We start from the raw sequence: 17363 nt of genomic DNA on the forward strand, positions 1-17363 counted from the left end.
CAACTCAATGGCAACGCGTCTGAGTTTTTTTGGCTCTGGAGTTAGGCTACAAGATTCATCCCCTGTTCTGTCACTTGCTACGTAGATGATCTCGGGCAAGTTATTCCTAGTTTTGTGTTTTTGGCTTTTTGGTGGGGATTAAATGAGTTAAAATATGCAAAACACTTACAATAGTACCTGGCACATTAAAAGTACTCAATAAATGTGGGGTAATACTACTTTTCAATTAAAACTCCTTTCTAGCTCAATTTATGAATAGTCTTCAAATAGATGATAATTATCCAGCATTTAACACCCTTTCATATTAGAACAAATATAATGCTAAGATATCACAACCAGTACTAACCAAAAGGTTGGTGGTTCAAATCCATTCAGGAGCACCTTGGAAGAAAGGCCTGGTGATCTGCTTCTGAAAGGTCACAGCCATGAAAGCTCTAGGAAGCACAGTTCCACCCTGCAACACATGTGGTCACCATGAGTCAAAATCAACATGATGGCAACTGGTTGGATTTTATTTTTTAAGGTCAAAAGGGTCATAGGCTTTGAGATTCCTTGAAAGGCAAAAGCAGAATAATGAGAGGAAGACAAATAGTTACCTTGCCTGGTAAATTAATTAACTCATTTTGAGAAATACAGACTGTATGACCTATTTACATTACCCTAACTAACATGATGAAGGAAATCCTTTCTTCTAAGCATTCTTTCTTTTCTGCTCCCTTAGGGACAGTTCTAATTACAGGAACCACTCAACTGACCCAGAAAGACATCCTCTACAGGTTACAATCATCCAAAGCTAAATGCATTATTACCAATGATGCTTTAGCCCCGGCTGTAGATGCTATTGCACCTAAATGTGAAAATCTGCGCTCCAAACTAATTGTGTCTCAAAACCCCAGAGAGGGGTGGGGGAACCTCAAAGAGATGATGAAGTGAGTAGTCATAATTGTGTTGTACAGCAGCTTCCAAAAGGAAATAGTGAAAAGATGTCCAACCCACTCGTGATCAGAAAAATGCAAATTAAAACAATAAGCAAAGAAACAAATAATGGCTCCCACAATGGGCTCAAAGATAGCAACAATTGTGAGGATGGTGCAAGACCTAGGAGTGTGTCGTTCTGTTGTACATGGGGTCACTATGAGTCAAAACAAACTTGATGTCACCTAACAATAGTGCAAAGCTCTGAGGCAGGAAGGAGCGTGGGGTGTTGTCATAGGTTGGGGTCCCCAGAAAGCAGACCCTGAGTAAGAAGTCTATTAAGGAGTTCCTTTGGGTCAACACCTGTGAAGGAAGGGAAAGGAAGTGGAATTGGGCAGAGAAACTATTTGATCTGGGATGCATTCCCTACAAAGCACTCCACCCCACAGGGACTTATCGAGCTTGGTAGCCCCTCAAAGCTGATTCCGGCCAAAGCAAGAGGTCCAGGCCTTTATACCCCCATACTGATTAGTAATTAGTTGTGGGATCTCCCTAGAAAGAGGCAGCTTGGGTGAGACAGGTTTTTTCAGCCAAGGCAATTCTCAGAGAGCTCCTAGCACCTGGAGGGGAATGAGTCGTTCATTCCTGCAGGGGGTTCCAGGTGTATCACAGCACCCACTACAGAGCTGTTATCATCTCCTAGGGAAACTGACTGCAATCAGTCCTTTTGTGTAGGCTATATCATTATCACTGACAGCAACACTTCTATCAGGTTATAATAAGAACATCCATTAATGTTAATGGATGCAATGGTTTCAGGGGTCACTTGGAACTCTCCACAGCTACTGGTTCTAACATCTTAGCACTATGTTATCAGCAAATTCCCTTTTAAGAATGAGCTTCCTACCTTTACTCAAAGGTCTGGAAGCATGCTTACAGTTATGGACTTGTTCTTACCTGCTTTAAAACAGCGAACAATTACTGAGTTCTTACCAACAAGCAAATACTGTTCTAATAAAAATAATGTTGTAACTGCAATAGCTTACATTTATATGACACTGGTTACGTGCCAGGTGCTCTTCCAAGCACTTTAGATATATAAACTCATCTAAGTCTCACAACAACCTAGGGAGTCACTACACCACCACTACCAGTTGCCATTGAGTAGTTCCCGACTCATGGTGACCCCATGTGTGTCAGGGTAGACTGTACTCCATAAGGTTTTCCATGGCTGATTTTGATCACCAGGCCTTTCTTCTGAGGCTCCTCTGGGTGGAGTTGAGCCACCAACCTTTAGGTTAGTAGCCAAGTATGTTAACCATTTGCACCACCCAGGGACTCTAGGGAGTAGCTACTAGCTACTATAATTATATGGATGAATAAGGTCAAATGCCAGAATCAGGTAAAGCTGGGTTTCAAATCCAGGCACTCTGGCTTCTAAGCCCACACACTTAACTGCTATATTTACTGTCTCTCATAGTAAGAGATCAGTATAATAACCCTACCTTAGTTTTGAGGGCAACCATTATCTGTGATAGAAGAGATAGGTACACGGCTACAGGTACTATTTTTAAAGAAGATAATTATGGGGTCATAGACTAAATACTTGGTCTAGCTTTGTCAGTCTTTGAAAGCAGCTTTTCCATATTTCTCATGGCCAGGATATTTCTGATTCATTCATTGTCAGCTCAGTATTCCCAGATATATCTATATGCTCTGTAGACACTTGATGTACATGTGTGCAGACTTTACCTCCTTTCAGCTGCCCTAATGTAGGACTAGGGAGCCCTGGTGGTGCAGTGGTTAAGCACTTAGTCGGTAACCAAAAGGTTATCAGTTCAAACCTACCAGCAGCTCCACAGGAGAAAGAAGTGGCAGTCTGGTTCCACAAAGATTACAGCCTTGGAAACCCTGTGGGGCAGTTCTACTCTGTTCTATTTGGTCAGTATGAGTCGTAATTGACTCGATGGCAGTGAGTATGGGTAATGTATGACTTATGTAGAAGCCCAGTTATCCTCTGGAACTGAAATATTTTCTCTCTAACTGGGCTACTTCCTCTCCTGGATGGATGCTTAGACCTTCTTTATTGCTTTCTATATCTAGAACTATGTAGACTCTCGTGGGAAACAATTCTTTCAGGGGTTGGCAAACGTTTTCTAAAAAGGGACAGATAGTAAATAGGCTTTGCAGACCATATAATCTCTGTTGTAACTACTGAACTCCTCTGTTGTAGTGCAGAAGCAGCCATAGGTAATACGTACATGAATAGACATGGCTGTGTTCCACTAAAATTTTATTTACAAAAAGAGGAGGCAGGCCAGATTTGGCCCATGGACTACAATTTGCTGACCCCTGCTTTATACAATTACACATGATTATTACCCATGACTTCTATTAACATACTCACTTTTAAAAATCCTATTTTAAAGTATCTACAGTGGAGGGAAAGGGGTAGTTCTTCACATCCCCATGACCATTCAGGAAAAAGCTATGAAATTTACTTTTAGGCTACTGATGGTCAAGTTTAGTTTGATTCCATAAAATACCTAAAAATAAAAAAAAAAATGGAGAGATGGCTTTTAACTTGAAATTGAACCTAGGTCAACTAGGGCCTGATTATGAGATGAAGAGGTCAGTTCTTGGTTCCTATTCAGTAGTAACAGTCTTTGACACCGTATTTTATGTGTAGAATCATCATTGTTTCCTTTGTAGACATACCAGTGACAACCATACCTGTGTGAAGACAAAACACAATGAGACTATGGCCATTTACTTTACCAGTGGGACAAGTGGATCTCCTAAAATGACCGAACACACCCACAGCAGCTTCGGTATAGGATTATCTGTAAATGGAAGGTATTTCCACAACACTGCAGATTGAAGTGTCCAAATCGTAAAGGTGATGATCCATTTACTGGTCTTTTCTTATTTTTTTCCTGTCTACACTAGGGATATTCTTTGTTTTCCCAGGTTCTGGCTGGATTTGACACCCTCCGATGTAATGTGGAATACCTCAGACACAGGCTGGGCAAAGTCTGCATGGAGTAGTGTCTTTTCTCCATGGATCCAGGGAGCATGTGTATTTGCATGTTATTTCCCACGTTTTGAGCCAACTTCTATCTTGCAAGTAAGGCAGCGCCCAAGAGATCAGCATTTAGAAATGCGTTAGCAGGACTGATGAATATAGCAAATTGCAGACATCAGAGTAGACAAAACAATTTAAGATATTTCACATCTGGCAAGTCAGTAAGTCTGAAAAGGTATACGAAGAAAAGGTGTGAGTGCAATTACATTAAAATAAACAATAAGTTGACCTGTACTTATTATAGTTGTAGTAAGGCTAAGAGCTCATGTCTTTTAAATTTCAGACACTCTCCAAGTTTCCCATCACCGTCTTTTGTTCGGCCCCAACTGCATACCGAATGCTTATACAGAATGATATGACTAGGTAAGAAATATTGATAAATTGGCACTTAGTAAGGGAAGAAGGGAGAAAAAGGAGCTATAAAGTAAAAGATCTTTCTGCCTAAAAACACAGCTCCTGACTAGTAGGTTTGAGATTTAGGTACCTCCTCCTCCTCCTCCTCCTCCTTCTTGCTAACATTCTGTAAATGATTATTATCGTGTCCAGTGTGGGCCCCGCCAAGAAAGGAGAGTAAAGTTCTTCAGTAGCACTAGCCATGTTTCAAGTGCTCAATAGCCACATAAGGCTCATGAATACTGTAGTGGAGAGTGCAGATTAGAGAACATTTCCATCGCAACAGAAAGTTCTATTGGCCAGTACTGTTCAAGAGCTTCCTCATTCTTTTTATAACTGTATAGCATTTCCTAATATAAATATATCATAATCAACTTAACCAGACAATTGATAAACTTTTCATCACTGACTTCAAATGTTATTACATGGTACCGTCCCTAAGTTAAGGAAACAGTTAAGGGTGGTGCAAACAGTTAACATACTTGGCTACTAACTGAAGGTTGGAGGTTCAAGTCTACCCAGAGACAACTCAGAAGATAGGCCTGGTGATCTACTTCTAAAAAATCAGCTACTGAAAACTCTATGGAGCACAGTTCTACTCTGACACATATGGGGTCGCTGTGAGTTGCAGTTGACTCGACAGTAACTAGTTTTTTCCCTAAGTTAAGCCCATGATAGATAACATCGCTTTTCTTTGCAACAAATCGGCTCCCCTTAAGAAAAAAAAAAAGAGAGAGAGAAAAGAAAAAGAAAAACTAGTGTTTGGGGTATCATTTTATGATGCTAGAATTTTTTTTTTGTATTGGGGAGGGGAACCCGGAAGGAAGTACAACACAATTTATATTGAAAGTTCATTAGGAACAACCCTAATTTCCATTTCTCTCCACTTTTCCCTTTAAACCTAACCCCACCCTGTTATCTGTTTTCCGAGAAGCTATAAGTTCAAAAGCTTAAAGCACTGCGTGAGTGCTGGAGAACCAATCAACCCTGAAGTGACCGAACTATGGAGAAACAGGACAGGCCTGGATATCTACGAAGGATACGGACAGACTGAAACAGTATGCTAACCCCACTGAAGAGACAGGGCTAGATCCGATTCAGTCAGAGGAATAAATAGCAAAGTGTCTATTACAGCCTTATGATTGCTCGAGGGATAGGGAAGGAATGGAGTGGTTAGAAGAGTATTAAAAAAAAAAAAAAAAGCTTGAGGAAACCTAGTTGCAAGAAAGCTCTACAGGAGATTAACAGACACAGTTGTTTAAATAGCAATTACTGAGAAAAATACTACTATATAACTGATTTTTTTTTTTAATAACTCATTAGGGTGAGGGCATTACAATATTTTTTAAATGAAAAAATACTAGCTCTATAAAAAGAATTTTCATTTTATGTCATACGGTACTTTTACAGGGCTGCCTCAAAATGGAAAACTGAGTTCCTTGTTTCTTGAAATATTAAAAGTGTCAGTTGCCGTGAGTTGGAACTGACTCGACGGAAATGGGTTTAGTTTTGCTTGGTTTTAGACAACTCTTTGGCAAAATGAGTTCTTTAAAAAGCTAATAGAAATAAGAATAAGAAGAAAGTCTGAAGAAATTAATGAAAAATAATAAAAGTGGTTATTACAGAGGGAGGACCCCTGGTGGCGCAGTGGTTACAGTGCTTGGCAGCTATCCAAAAGGTCAGCAGTCTGAACCCACCAGCTGCTCCACAGGAGAAAGATGTGGCAGTCTGCTTCAGTAAAGATTTACAGCCTTGGAAACCCAATGGGGCAGTTCTACTCTGTCCTATGGGTCACTAACTATGACTCGCAATTGACTCGACAGCATGTGTTTAGCTTTGGATAGTTTAGGAATTATAAATTTATTATATGTTATAACTTTATTATATATATTTGTTGAGTGTCTATCTCTGCACTTCTTGAAAGCAGAGACTGTTTTGTTTTGAGTCTGGTTTAAATTTACTTGTAATGTTATGTTACTTTTTCTTCTTCCTAACTAGGTGCTAATCTGTGGAAATTTTAAGGGAATGAAAATTAAGCCAGGCTCAATGGGAAAGCCTTCTCCTGCTTTTGATGTTAAGGTTTGCACATCTCCACATCCATCTCTTTGTTTTGGTGATGATTCTTGTTACTATAACCTCAACTGCCAAGCAAAGATGGATATGGGTTAGAAACATTAGGTTGTTGGTCTCTTTTCATTTATTTTTTCAGCGTTGCAAATATCGATATCGTGCCATGCAGTTCTAAGTATTTTACTGGTATTAACCCATTTACTTCGCAGAAGGAACCTATAGGAGATATACTAACATTAGGGCCATTTTACAGATAAAACACAAAGGGGTAAGGAACTTACGCGAGCTAGTAGTCCCTTAACCACAACATCACGCTTCCGGTGAGGGAGGTCAAGGCCTCCTGAGGGGGTCAACTAGGCCAAAATGGGCTACAATTTGCTGAGGCTGCAGCACTCTCCCTCTCTGCCCGAGTCCTGCCGGGCAGGGCCTGGGCTCTCTAGAATCTAACTGGCCCACTGCCATTATTCCACCTGATCTCTAGTGGGGCTCCTATTTCCCCATCTACACACTCTGTACAGGCTTAGAAATCTTCTCAGATCAACCCAGCCAAAGTTACCCAAAGGAATTTATATCAATACGTAAGAGAAAACAACAGCAGCAAAAAGACAAAATGGATGAGGTTACAGAGTAGAGAACACATAACCAAACTTTACGAATCACTATGACACTTGCTAAAAATGCTAATTCTCAGGCCCTTTCCCTGGACAGTCTGATTCAATAGATTTGGGGCGGGACCTAGGAATCCATGTATTTTTAACAGCACCCCAGGTGATTCATATGATCAGGAAAATCTGAGAAAGTTTAGATGAGATTGATTGTTGTTGTCACTGTTCATAGAACAAACCAGATGCTGGATTTTTCCCCTCACTTTAACCTTGCTGTGGGAACTTTGTCTAGTGTTGCCTAGTGGCTCAAGTCTGACTCTGCTATTCATTAGCTGAGTGACTTTGGGTAAGCTGTTAAATCCGTTTAAGCCTTAGTTTCCTGATTTGTAAAATGAGGACTAGTGAGAACAGCTTGTCCCTATGGGACCTACCTGGTTTTAGCACTGAAAGTCAGGTATCCCAGAAGCCTCCTTGATCCAAACAAATCGGGATGGTTGGTAACCCTAACAATAACAAAACCGATTTCATAGCATTCTTGTGAGGATTAAATGATATCTCCTAAAGCACAGAGCAGAAGACTTGGCACATGTTATGGATTGAATTGTGTATCAATTTTGTTAGGCTGTGATTCCTAGTATTGCATGATTGTCCACCATTTTCTCATCTGATGTGATTTTCCTATGTGTTGTAAATCCTACCTCTATGATGTTAATGAGGCAGAATTAGCGGTAGTTACGTTAATGAGGCAGGACTCAGTCTACCAGATTAGATTGTATCTTGAGTCAATACCTTTTGAGATATAAAAGAGAAAAGCAAGCAGAGAGATAGGGGGACCTCGTACTACCAAGAAAGCCAAGCTGGAAGCAGGGCACATCCTTTGGACCCAAGGTCCCTGCACTGAGAAGCTCCTGGACCAGGGGAAGATTGATGACAAGGACCTTCCCCCAGAATTTACAGAGAGAGAAAGCCTTCCGCTAGAGCTGGCACCCTGAATTTGGACTTCCAGCCTCCTAAACTGTGAGAGAATAAATTTCTGTTTGCTAAAGCCATCCACTTGTGGTACTTGTTATAGCAGCACTAGATAATAAGGATCCAGAAGATAAGTGGTGTTATTATTTATTATTCAACTCTCCCTCACATTCCGTCCTTTGAAAAGCTTTCCTAAGAAGAGATGGTAGGGGAACCCTGGTTACATTCTGTAACCAGGCTTAGCAATCATTCATTGTTTAATAGGCTTAGCCTATTAGCCTATTAGGTTGGAGAATGAAAAATTGATAATTAAGCCATTATCACGTCTGCGTTACAGGAAATCAAGTTGGCATTTCATACAGCCGTGTCCTCTTTTTTTCTCCCTCCTTATGATAATTCCTAAGGACCCCTGGTGGCGCACTGGTAAAATGCTTGGCTCAGCTGCTTACAGAAAGGTTGGCTATTCAAACTTACCACCAGCAGCTCCACAGGAGTAAAGACCTGGTGATCTTCTTCTGTAAAGATCACAGCCTCGGAAACCCTATGGGGCAATTCTACTCTGTCAAATTGACTCCACGGCAGTGGGTTTTGGTTTGGATGACAAGTCCCAACAGGCATGGCTATCAGGGTCTCATGGGCACAGCTGTACTCAAGGTGTTCCCAACTGCAGTATACCCCCACCAGTTCCCCATGAATTCAGCCCAGGGGTTTTCAGAAGTAGCGATCTCTGAATACAAAAATGATGCAGCTTCAGGGAAAATAGTATTCTGCCTGCATCCCCAATCAGCATAACTACTCCATTTTTAACCCTTACTCAAGGGCTGTTATTACTCGGCATCTTATTAATTGGTTAAGAGCATATGCAATGACATTCTGGCATCTGGTGATGTGCTCCAGCTAGCTAGATATCAGAGTCTTGCAACTTCAAAGCCCAAAGCTCTTAATTTTCATATTTAAACATTTTTAGGGCCCCGTGAGCAATAAAGAGCACAAGAGATTCTGCCAAGAGAGAGACTGTATCTGTTTTCCCATTTATTAAAGAGTTGGTTCTGGCTCATAGCAATCCTATGCACAACAGAGCAAAACACTGCCAGGTCCTACGCTCTCACAGTTGTTGCTGTATTTGAGCCCATTGTTGCAGCTACTGTGTCAATTTATCTCCCTGAGAGCCTTCTTTTTCTCTGACCCTCTACTTTACCAAGCAATATGTCCTTCTTCAGGGACTGGTCCCTCCTAATAACTTTCCTAAAGTGTATGAGACAAAGTCTTGCCATCCTTGCTTCCAAGAAGCATTCTGGCTGTACTTCTTCAAGACATACTCGTTAGTTCTTCTGGCAGTCCATGGTAAATGCAATATTCTTCGCCAGCACCATACTTCGATGGCATTAATTCTTCTTCAGTCTTCCTTATTCGTTCTCCAGGTTTCCCACACACATGAGGCAATAGAAAACATCATGGCTTGGGTCAGGCGCACCTTAGTCCTTAAAGTGATATCTTTGCCTTTTAACACTTTAAAGAGGTCTTTTGGAGCAGATTTGCCCAATGCAATGTGTCATTTGATTTCTTGATTGCTATTTTTTTTTTTTTACTTGAAGAGTAGTCAGTGACAAGTGATTGGAATTCTTAACGTATCTCCTTTCCGACAGTAACTCCTTGATTGTTGCTGTTAGTTTTTCTGACAGTAACTACTTGATTGTTGCTGTTAGTTGCAGTCGAGTTGATTCCAAATCATGGTGACTGCATGTGTGCAGAGTGGAACTGCTCCATAGGGATTTCAAGCCATGATCTTTCAGGAGCAGGTCATCATAACTTACTTTCAAACTTTTTGGTTAGTAGTCCAGCACTTAACCATTTGTGCCACCCAGGGATTCTTAATTCCTTGGCACTTGGAGCCAAGCATTTCTTTAAAAAGGACTGAGTGGGAATTTATATATTTTGCAAGAGGTGAAAAATAAGCTTTTATAATTAGAATTCTTTTGCCTTTCAAATTTCACATCCTGAGCATTAGCCGCTTTCCTGCTGGGAAGTGCCAAGCAGGTACTATACTCCAGTATGGGTGCTGCAAACGGTTAAGCGTTTGACTACTAACCAAAAGGTTGACAGTTCAAACCCACCCAGAGATGCCCTGGAAGAAAGGCCTGATGATCTCCTGAAAAGCCACAGCCTTGAAACTTTATGGAGCGTGGTTCTACTCTGTAACACATGGGGTCACCAGGAGTCAGAATCAACTCAATGGCAACTGGTTTTGGTTACATTCAAGCCACACTTCAGATTTCAAGGTACTTGGTGGATGTATAAAAAAGCAGAGTAGAATCTGATATTTAGAAACAGCTGAAATTTATTTGAAGCCAAAATCCAGTATATAAAGAAAGCAATCAAATGGAAAATGCTAATTTGAATAAATACCTGTCATGTTTCAGGCACTATGGAGTTTAGGGTCCAATGAAGAGACAGTGATGAGTTAATCACAGTGTGGTAAGAGTGACAAATGCTATGAAGGAAACAGCAAAGGAGCTGGGAGTATACAAGAGGGGACCCACTATAGACTGAGACAAAAAGGTCTCCTGGGGACTATTTAAACTGAGACCTGAGGGATGATGGGGGTGGGGTGGGGTGACCATTCTAGGCAAGTGGACAAGCATGTGCAAGTGCTCTGAGGCAGGAAATAACTTGTCAAAATAACTGCTTCCTGGAGTGATTCCACAGAGGAATGTAAAGGTTGAAAGCATAAAATCTGGAGTGTGATAGCTGAGTTGTGAATTTCAGCACAATCACTATCTTATTTAAACTCTCTGTACCTAAAGTTTCCTTATCTGTAAAATGGGCGTGATAGTTCTAACCATATAGGAATGTTGTAAGGATTAAAAAAGAGAATACATGTGAAGTACTTAAAACTTTAGCATTTACTACTTCGCAAGTAGTGAATAGAGCCCTGGTGGTGCAGCGATTAATACGCTCGGCTGCTAAGTGAAAAATCCATGGTTCGAACCCACCAGCCGCTCCAAAGGAGACTGATGTGGCAGTCTGCTTCCATAAAGATCACATCCTTGGAAATGTTACCTGATTAGGGTCCGTGCCTTGGAGCAGTTGAGCCAATGAAACACACTCCAAGTCAGAAAGAGTGAGAAAGTTTATTAAGGAGATGTATACATCACCGGGACCGGCAGCAACACAGGCTGTCTCTATGGAGTCCCAAAGAGCAATTTTACATTAGAACTTACATAGAATCTTAAAAGGGTTACAAGTGTCTTTGTAGTCCCCTGCCAGACGTTATTAGGCTAAAGATGTACATATCTGATACATGTGCTCCAACCTTCCTGTGGGGGTTGTATGCCACAGGTAGTCCCACCAACAGAACAAAAGTTTATTTGCATCAGTTTAAAACAAAGAACGAAATTATTAACATTTGGTCAAAACAGTCATTAACAGAGGTATGTGAAGGAGGCAGGCAGAGGAAGAACAACTTATAGGTTTATCATGGCTTTAGTTATGTTAAGCTCTCAGTTGCCCATTTTGAAAAAGGAGAAAACATGGTGGTGGGTATTGGGGGTCACATACTCCCTGTGGGGGCAGTTCTACTCTATTATACAAGGGTAGGTAGCTATGAGTTGGAATCTACTTGATGGCAGTGGATTATGTAGTGAGTGTTTAACAAATGCTAGCTACTATTCAACATTACTGGGGACCACTAGGATTGGGAAGGGAAAGAGAGCAAGTTTTGGGCTTATCCAGCATTGTCTCAACAGAGAATATTTCCTTTTTCCCATTTACTTGAATTGGGCTTCTGAAGTACAGTTTTGTTCCATAAAATAGCTAAGCAAAATTTCAAGAGCACTAATAAAGATACCTATTTCTTTTTTTTATTTATTATGAGGAAAACACAATCAAGATATATTACTAACTGATAAAAGCAGGTTGCAAAACAATGTATTATAAAGTGATTCTATTTATCGCGAAGAAAAAAAAGAAGGGTATCACCAAAATATTAACTGTAATTATTGCTGGATGGTGGAATTAAAAGGTAATTTTTATTCTTCTTTTACATTTTGGTAACCTGCACTTTATAATACTTTATGCAATAAGAATTTAAACTACTACATTTCTTTTAGAAGTATAAGTTATACTTAGAAATTTTTTGAAGTCTGTATTCTTAAATGGCAAAAAAATATTTAAATGTAGCATTAAATAAAATTTCCTTTAAATAAACTGTTCTGTTTTATCCTAGATTTTAGATGCAAATGGCAATGTTCTACCTCCTGGACAAGAAGGAGATATTGGAATTCAAGTTCTACCTAACCGGCCAGTCGGCCTTTTTACTCAATATGTGGTAAGAGAGTTATTAAATAACCTCTTATTTTATATATATATTTTTTAATTTTTTTTTTAATATTTATTTCTCAAAAGTGCTTGGCAATTATCCTTATTTGCCACAGACATACCTTGGATAGGTACTTGGCCCTTTCTTGATTTCTTGAGAATTCATTGTCTTGAATAGCAACCCTGCAGACTGGGGATCCTGTACAGACGCTAACCAGCACTTGGGATTTTTAATGACTCATAGAGACATTGTAAATTGGACTTCTCATAATCAAGAAATATCCAATTCTATTCTAGATCACCTCCTGGGACAGATACTTACATAATTAGGCAGCCATATAATTTGTTCTTCAAACCAGGACACTTGCAAGTGAAAGGGTGAGCTATTAATAATTACATCGGCACCACAGACATAAACCAAGACTGTTCTGGGCAAACCAGGACGTATGGTCACCATAGCCCAAGAAAAAGGAGAGGAAGCATTTTATTATTGGCTGAGCCTACGTCTGAAGCCCCAGTGCAGAGAACTCTCTGTGGAGAAGAAAATGTGGCCTAAGAAGCCTTTTCTCCACTGACCTACTCCATCCTAAAACATAACTCAATCAGTATCCTGAAACATGACTAGTGATCTCTCTTCCTGGGAGGAGTGAGAGGAGGATAGGAAAGGGGACAGAGAGATTATGTTCGTTTCATTACAGGCCTCCAAAGCTCCTAGGAGCCCTGGTGGCACAGTGGTTAAAGTGCTCAGCTGCTAACCGAAAGGTTGGCTGTTCAAACCCACCAGTTGCTTTTGTAAAGATCACAGCCTTGGAAACCATATGGGGCAGTACTCCGTCCTATCGGGTAACTATTAGTTGGACTTGATGACAAGGGGTTTGGGTTTTTTTTTTTTTTTAGGTCAAAGCTTCTTAATGTTTGCAAGCATATTTTCATCTCTAATCAAGGTATACAAATTATACCAAAGCTTACATCAATTTAACATAATGTCTAGGCTGTACTTGTCAGTAAACTTCCACAATATAGCAATACTTCATTTTTTTTTCTATGCCAAAGTTACAAAAGCAACTCTACTTTTGTGTAAAACAAAACACAAAAACAACAATTATTAGCTGTTGGTGCTTCCTTTTAATTCTGAGTATTCACTTCTCTTTTCCTGCCAGGGTTAGATATTAACCAATTAGCAAAAGACTTATTTCTCCTACTCCTCTGGGCTCTGAGCTCCTGCGGAATTTATTTTTTGATCCAAGAAAATTCTCAGGATGGAGGCAGGTCTAATTATTGTGATTGTAGTTTACCTTCCTTACATTAGGCGAGTGCCCTGCTGGGATTTCACCCCTATTTCACACTCTGACTCCTCATCATTCTGTTTTGTTGTCAGAGGCTTCTCAAAGGAGCCCAAATTGTCTTTTTCCTTGAGCATTTAAAAATCTAAATGAACTGTACATGTGAAGATTATTGAAATGGCCAATGATTTCTTATCTATACATTTACCACCAAAAAAAAAAAAAAAAAGACTAAAAAAACCCAAATGACTGAAAATAGGTAGTGGTTATGGTTGCACAACATGGTGAATGTAATAAATGCCACTGAATAGTCCACTTTAAAATGGTTAAAATGGCAAAATTTATGTTATATATATTTTACTACAACAGAATTATTTAAAAACCCAACTGAACAGAAGGGTCACATTCATAATAAAGTTAACAAAATGTTATTTGTTTTGCAGGATAATCCTGCAAGAACAGCTTCGACTCTACGAGGCAATTTCTATATCACTGGAGACAGGGGATATATGGATGAAGATGGGTACTTCTGGTTCATTGCAAGATCTGATGATATCATATTATCCTCTGGGTAACTTTCGTTTTCCTCTCTGCACATGTCTGTGTTAAGGGATCATCAGCATTCTGGAGTGAACCTGCTGCTCATCCTGCTGTATCCTTTATTTCCCAGTTACCGAATTGGACCATTTGAAGTAGAAAGTGCCCTGATTGAGCACCCTGTGGTTGCAGAATCAGCTGTTGTTAGCAGCCCAGATCCCATCAGAGGAGAGGTAGAAGAACCCATTCCCCTTGACTGTGTAATCTGTTGGCAAGCTAACACACATATTTAACTGTAGTTCATTGAAACGAAATTACTCAAATCGTTCATTCACTAAAAATGCAAGTCAAATAGAAATTCATTTACTAAATATGCAAGTCAGATAGAAATATGCAAGTCAGAACTGCTAAGGATTAAGACTGGAAAATCTATACTAGAATTTGATTCTTTACCATGCAGGCTAGGGCAAAGATGGTGTAATGCCAACAACCAAGACTCACACCTGGATGGGGGAAGAGAGGTCAGGCTCAACGTCTGGAAACTGACACGATCCAAGGATAGTTGAGCATAAGCTGGCATTAGATATCAGGGGTGAGGTGGAGGTCAGACACAGGCGCTGAGGCAATCGGAAGCAGGCTGGGTAAGTATTCAGGAGATAAGCTATGAGTAAGACAGGAGTTCCCAAAGCCCACTCTTAGTTGTTCTGACCACATGGCAGTTTGGGTTTAAAGGTACTGTCTTAGTATCTTAGTGCTCCCATAAAGGCAATACAAGAGGGTGGCTTTAAAGAATACTTATTTTCTCACAGTTCAGGATGTAGAAAACCCAGTGTGAAGAGTGTTTATAAGGGCCATGTTAGGGGTGTGGGGAGGAGGGCACAGATCTAGAAGCTAACCTGAATTGGGCTGGGTTGTTACCCAAGGGGCTTTGCTTAGTGCACTGCCAAATTTCCAAGAGGAAACTTTACTGAAAGAAATAAAAGATGAGGCAACAAGAGCAGAGATAATCATAAACAGGTAAGATAGTGGAGTTCAAGATGTAGTTAGATGAAAGGGTTCCAGAGTGAGGTCACAAAGCAAGGGTACCAGAAGCTCTCTTGTATCAGCTACAGACAAGAAGGTGTATGGGTCAACTGGCTGACTTAAGATCACAGAGCTGGGACCAAATCCCATTAAACCTTCTGGCCCACTCCACTAGGCACTTAGATTACCAGTTGGAGAAAGCAAACAAGACACATTAAAATATAAAAATACACAACTTATTTTCCTGGTGTTTCAAATATTTATTTCAGGTAGTAAAGGCTTTTATTGTTCTGAAACCTGATTATAAGTCATGTGACCAAGAACAATTAAAAAAGGAGATTCAGGAGCATGTAAAAAAAGTGACAGCACCTTACAAATATCCCAGAAAGGTAGGTATTCCAATTATGATGAATATTTGTTCAATGTACTAGGAAAACTTCAACTATTTTTTGTGTAATTGTTGTGCCAGTGTTCAAGGCTGCCCTCAAAAGACACGGACCACATGCCCTACTAGTGCATGGGATAATGCTTTACTCACAAGAGACAGTGAGATCAGCTTCAACTGGGGGTACTGGTCTCCCATGGCCAGCGAGTCGTCCCTCGAGACCAGTGCAGGGCAGATGTTCCATGTGCACCCCTCTTGTGCTGCGGCTGGAGGAGATCCTGTCCCCTCCCCTCCAGGAAGAGATACAAAAGTGGGGTCGCCCAGGTGCCCTATGGTGTCCACGTATAAGCAAGAGGCAGAGAAAGTTACTATGTGCCCCGAACAGGGAGGAAGGCTTCTCTGATAAGAAGGGGCTGGGAAAGGGTGAGACCCAATTCTCAGCCTCCTTATCAGAGCATGTCTGAACCTAAGGCCTCCGCTTAGGCAGCCCCAATGGGAAATGCAGAGGCAGACCACTCCCCCAATATTAATGAACATTCTCCTCAAAAATGCTATATGAAATGTTCCAAACTGAAGTAATGACAGATGAAGAGTCAGAATCTTTGAGATTAAAATGAAACCCCTAATTTGTTGAGTCATTTGGTTCACTGAACTTGTAGTAAACAATAGAAATTAAGAAAAATCTTCCCAACAACACCCCCTTTCCTTTTTGGTTAATACCAAAAATTCACTCTAATGGGTGCCCCAATTCTCTCATCCAGAACTCATATACCCAAAAAAGCAAACCTGTTGCCATCGAGTTGATTCCAACTTATAGTGACCCTATAGGAGTAGCTGGTGGATTCGAGCTGCTGACCTTTTTTGGTTAGGAGCTGAAAACTTAACCACTGCACCACCAGGGCTTCACAGAATTCATACAGAACTACTCTATAAATCAACTTTATCTAAAGAGAAATTCTGGGCTAATTTTTTTCCGCTTGATACCAACAGGTAGAATTTATTCAAGAGCTGCCAAAGACTGTCAGTGGGAAGATAAAAAGAAATGAACTGAGAAAAAAAGAATGGGAAAAAATTTAAATTCATTTATTCCATTAATTATCACAGTATCTATAAAACAAAGATTCTGTAAAACCCCCAAGATTCTGGAAAGGTGATCAAAAAATGGCAGCATGCTTGTAACTGTTGATTTAAACTATCTTGTAGTTATGACATCAGAGACTGAATTTTGAAATAAAACATTTTGTAAATGCCTCTGTATTAGTGTCATTTTCCTTATAGTTTAGTAATATAAAAAGAATACCATCAATTGCTGAATAATTAAAAAATATATAGTATAGAAGCAGCTTCTGAACCAAATCTCTGCACTGTTGGTTTTCAAATCTTAGCTGAATAATTCTTCTAACATACTGATATACAAATCAGAACCAAGCTTCAAGCTTTATAATAAAACTAAAGAGTTTATAAAAATTTTTAGAAAAAGAAAAAAATATCAGGCATAAAATTAACATAATCCTTAAAGTACAAATATGTACCTGAAAACAGAGTAGGGGTTTTTATTAGTCATTTTTATTCAAATTGTTTAAAATTTATTTCAAGATTTAACTATCAAAGGATATCATACAGCATTGTTTCTTACTATATTTAACGTAATAAATACCGTTTATGAAATTTTTATTTGTGCTTCTCAAGAAAGTATAAATCCCTCAAATATTAGAATATAAAAATACAAATAAAATAGTGTAAAAAAAAAACAAAACCAAACCCATTGCTGTTGAGCTGAT

General features: G+C 39.8%; 1 protein-coding gene across 1 annotated transcript in view; it reads left to right on the top strand.

The window, feature by feature from the left end:
• Positions 1-16857, top strand: part of ACSM3 (acyl-CoA synthetase medium chain family member 3) — a 36689-nt gene extending 19832 nt beyond the window's left edge. Inside the window, exons 3-13 of the mRNA XM_003418886.4 lie at positions 722-929; positions 3628-3771; positions 3886-4042; positions 4284-4363; positions 5328-5451; positions 6392-6472; positions 12263-12364; positions 14081-14208; positions 14308-14407; positions 15467-15586; positions 16573-16857. Of these exons, the coding sequence (XP_003418934.2) occupies positions 722-929; positions 3628-3771; positions 3886-4042; positions 4284-4363; positions 5328-5451; positions 6392-6472; positions 12263-12364; positions 14081-14208; positions 14308-14407; positions 15467-15586; positions 16573-16659 (1331 nt within the window). The 3' untranslated portion in view covers positions 16660-16857. The remainder of the gene's footprint in view (positions 1-721; positions 930-3627; positions 3772-3885; positions 4043-4283; positions 4364-5327; positions 5452-6391; positions 6473-12262; positions 12365-14080; positions 14209-14307; positions 14408-15466; positions 15587-16572) is intronic.
• The last annotated feature ends 506 nt before the right edge of the window (positions 16858-17363 follow it).

The sequence above is a fragment of the Loxodonta africana genome, chromosome 12, assembly GCF_030014295.1.
Source record: "Loxodonta africana isolate mLoxAfr1 chromosome 12, mLoxAfr1.hap2, whole genome shotgun sequence".
Lineage (NCBI taxonomy): Eukaryota > Metazoa > Chordata > Mammalia > Proboscidea > Elephantidae > Loxodonta > Loxodonta africana.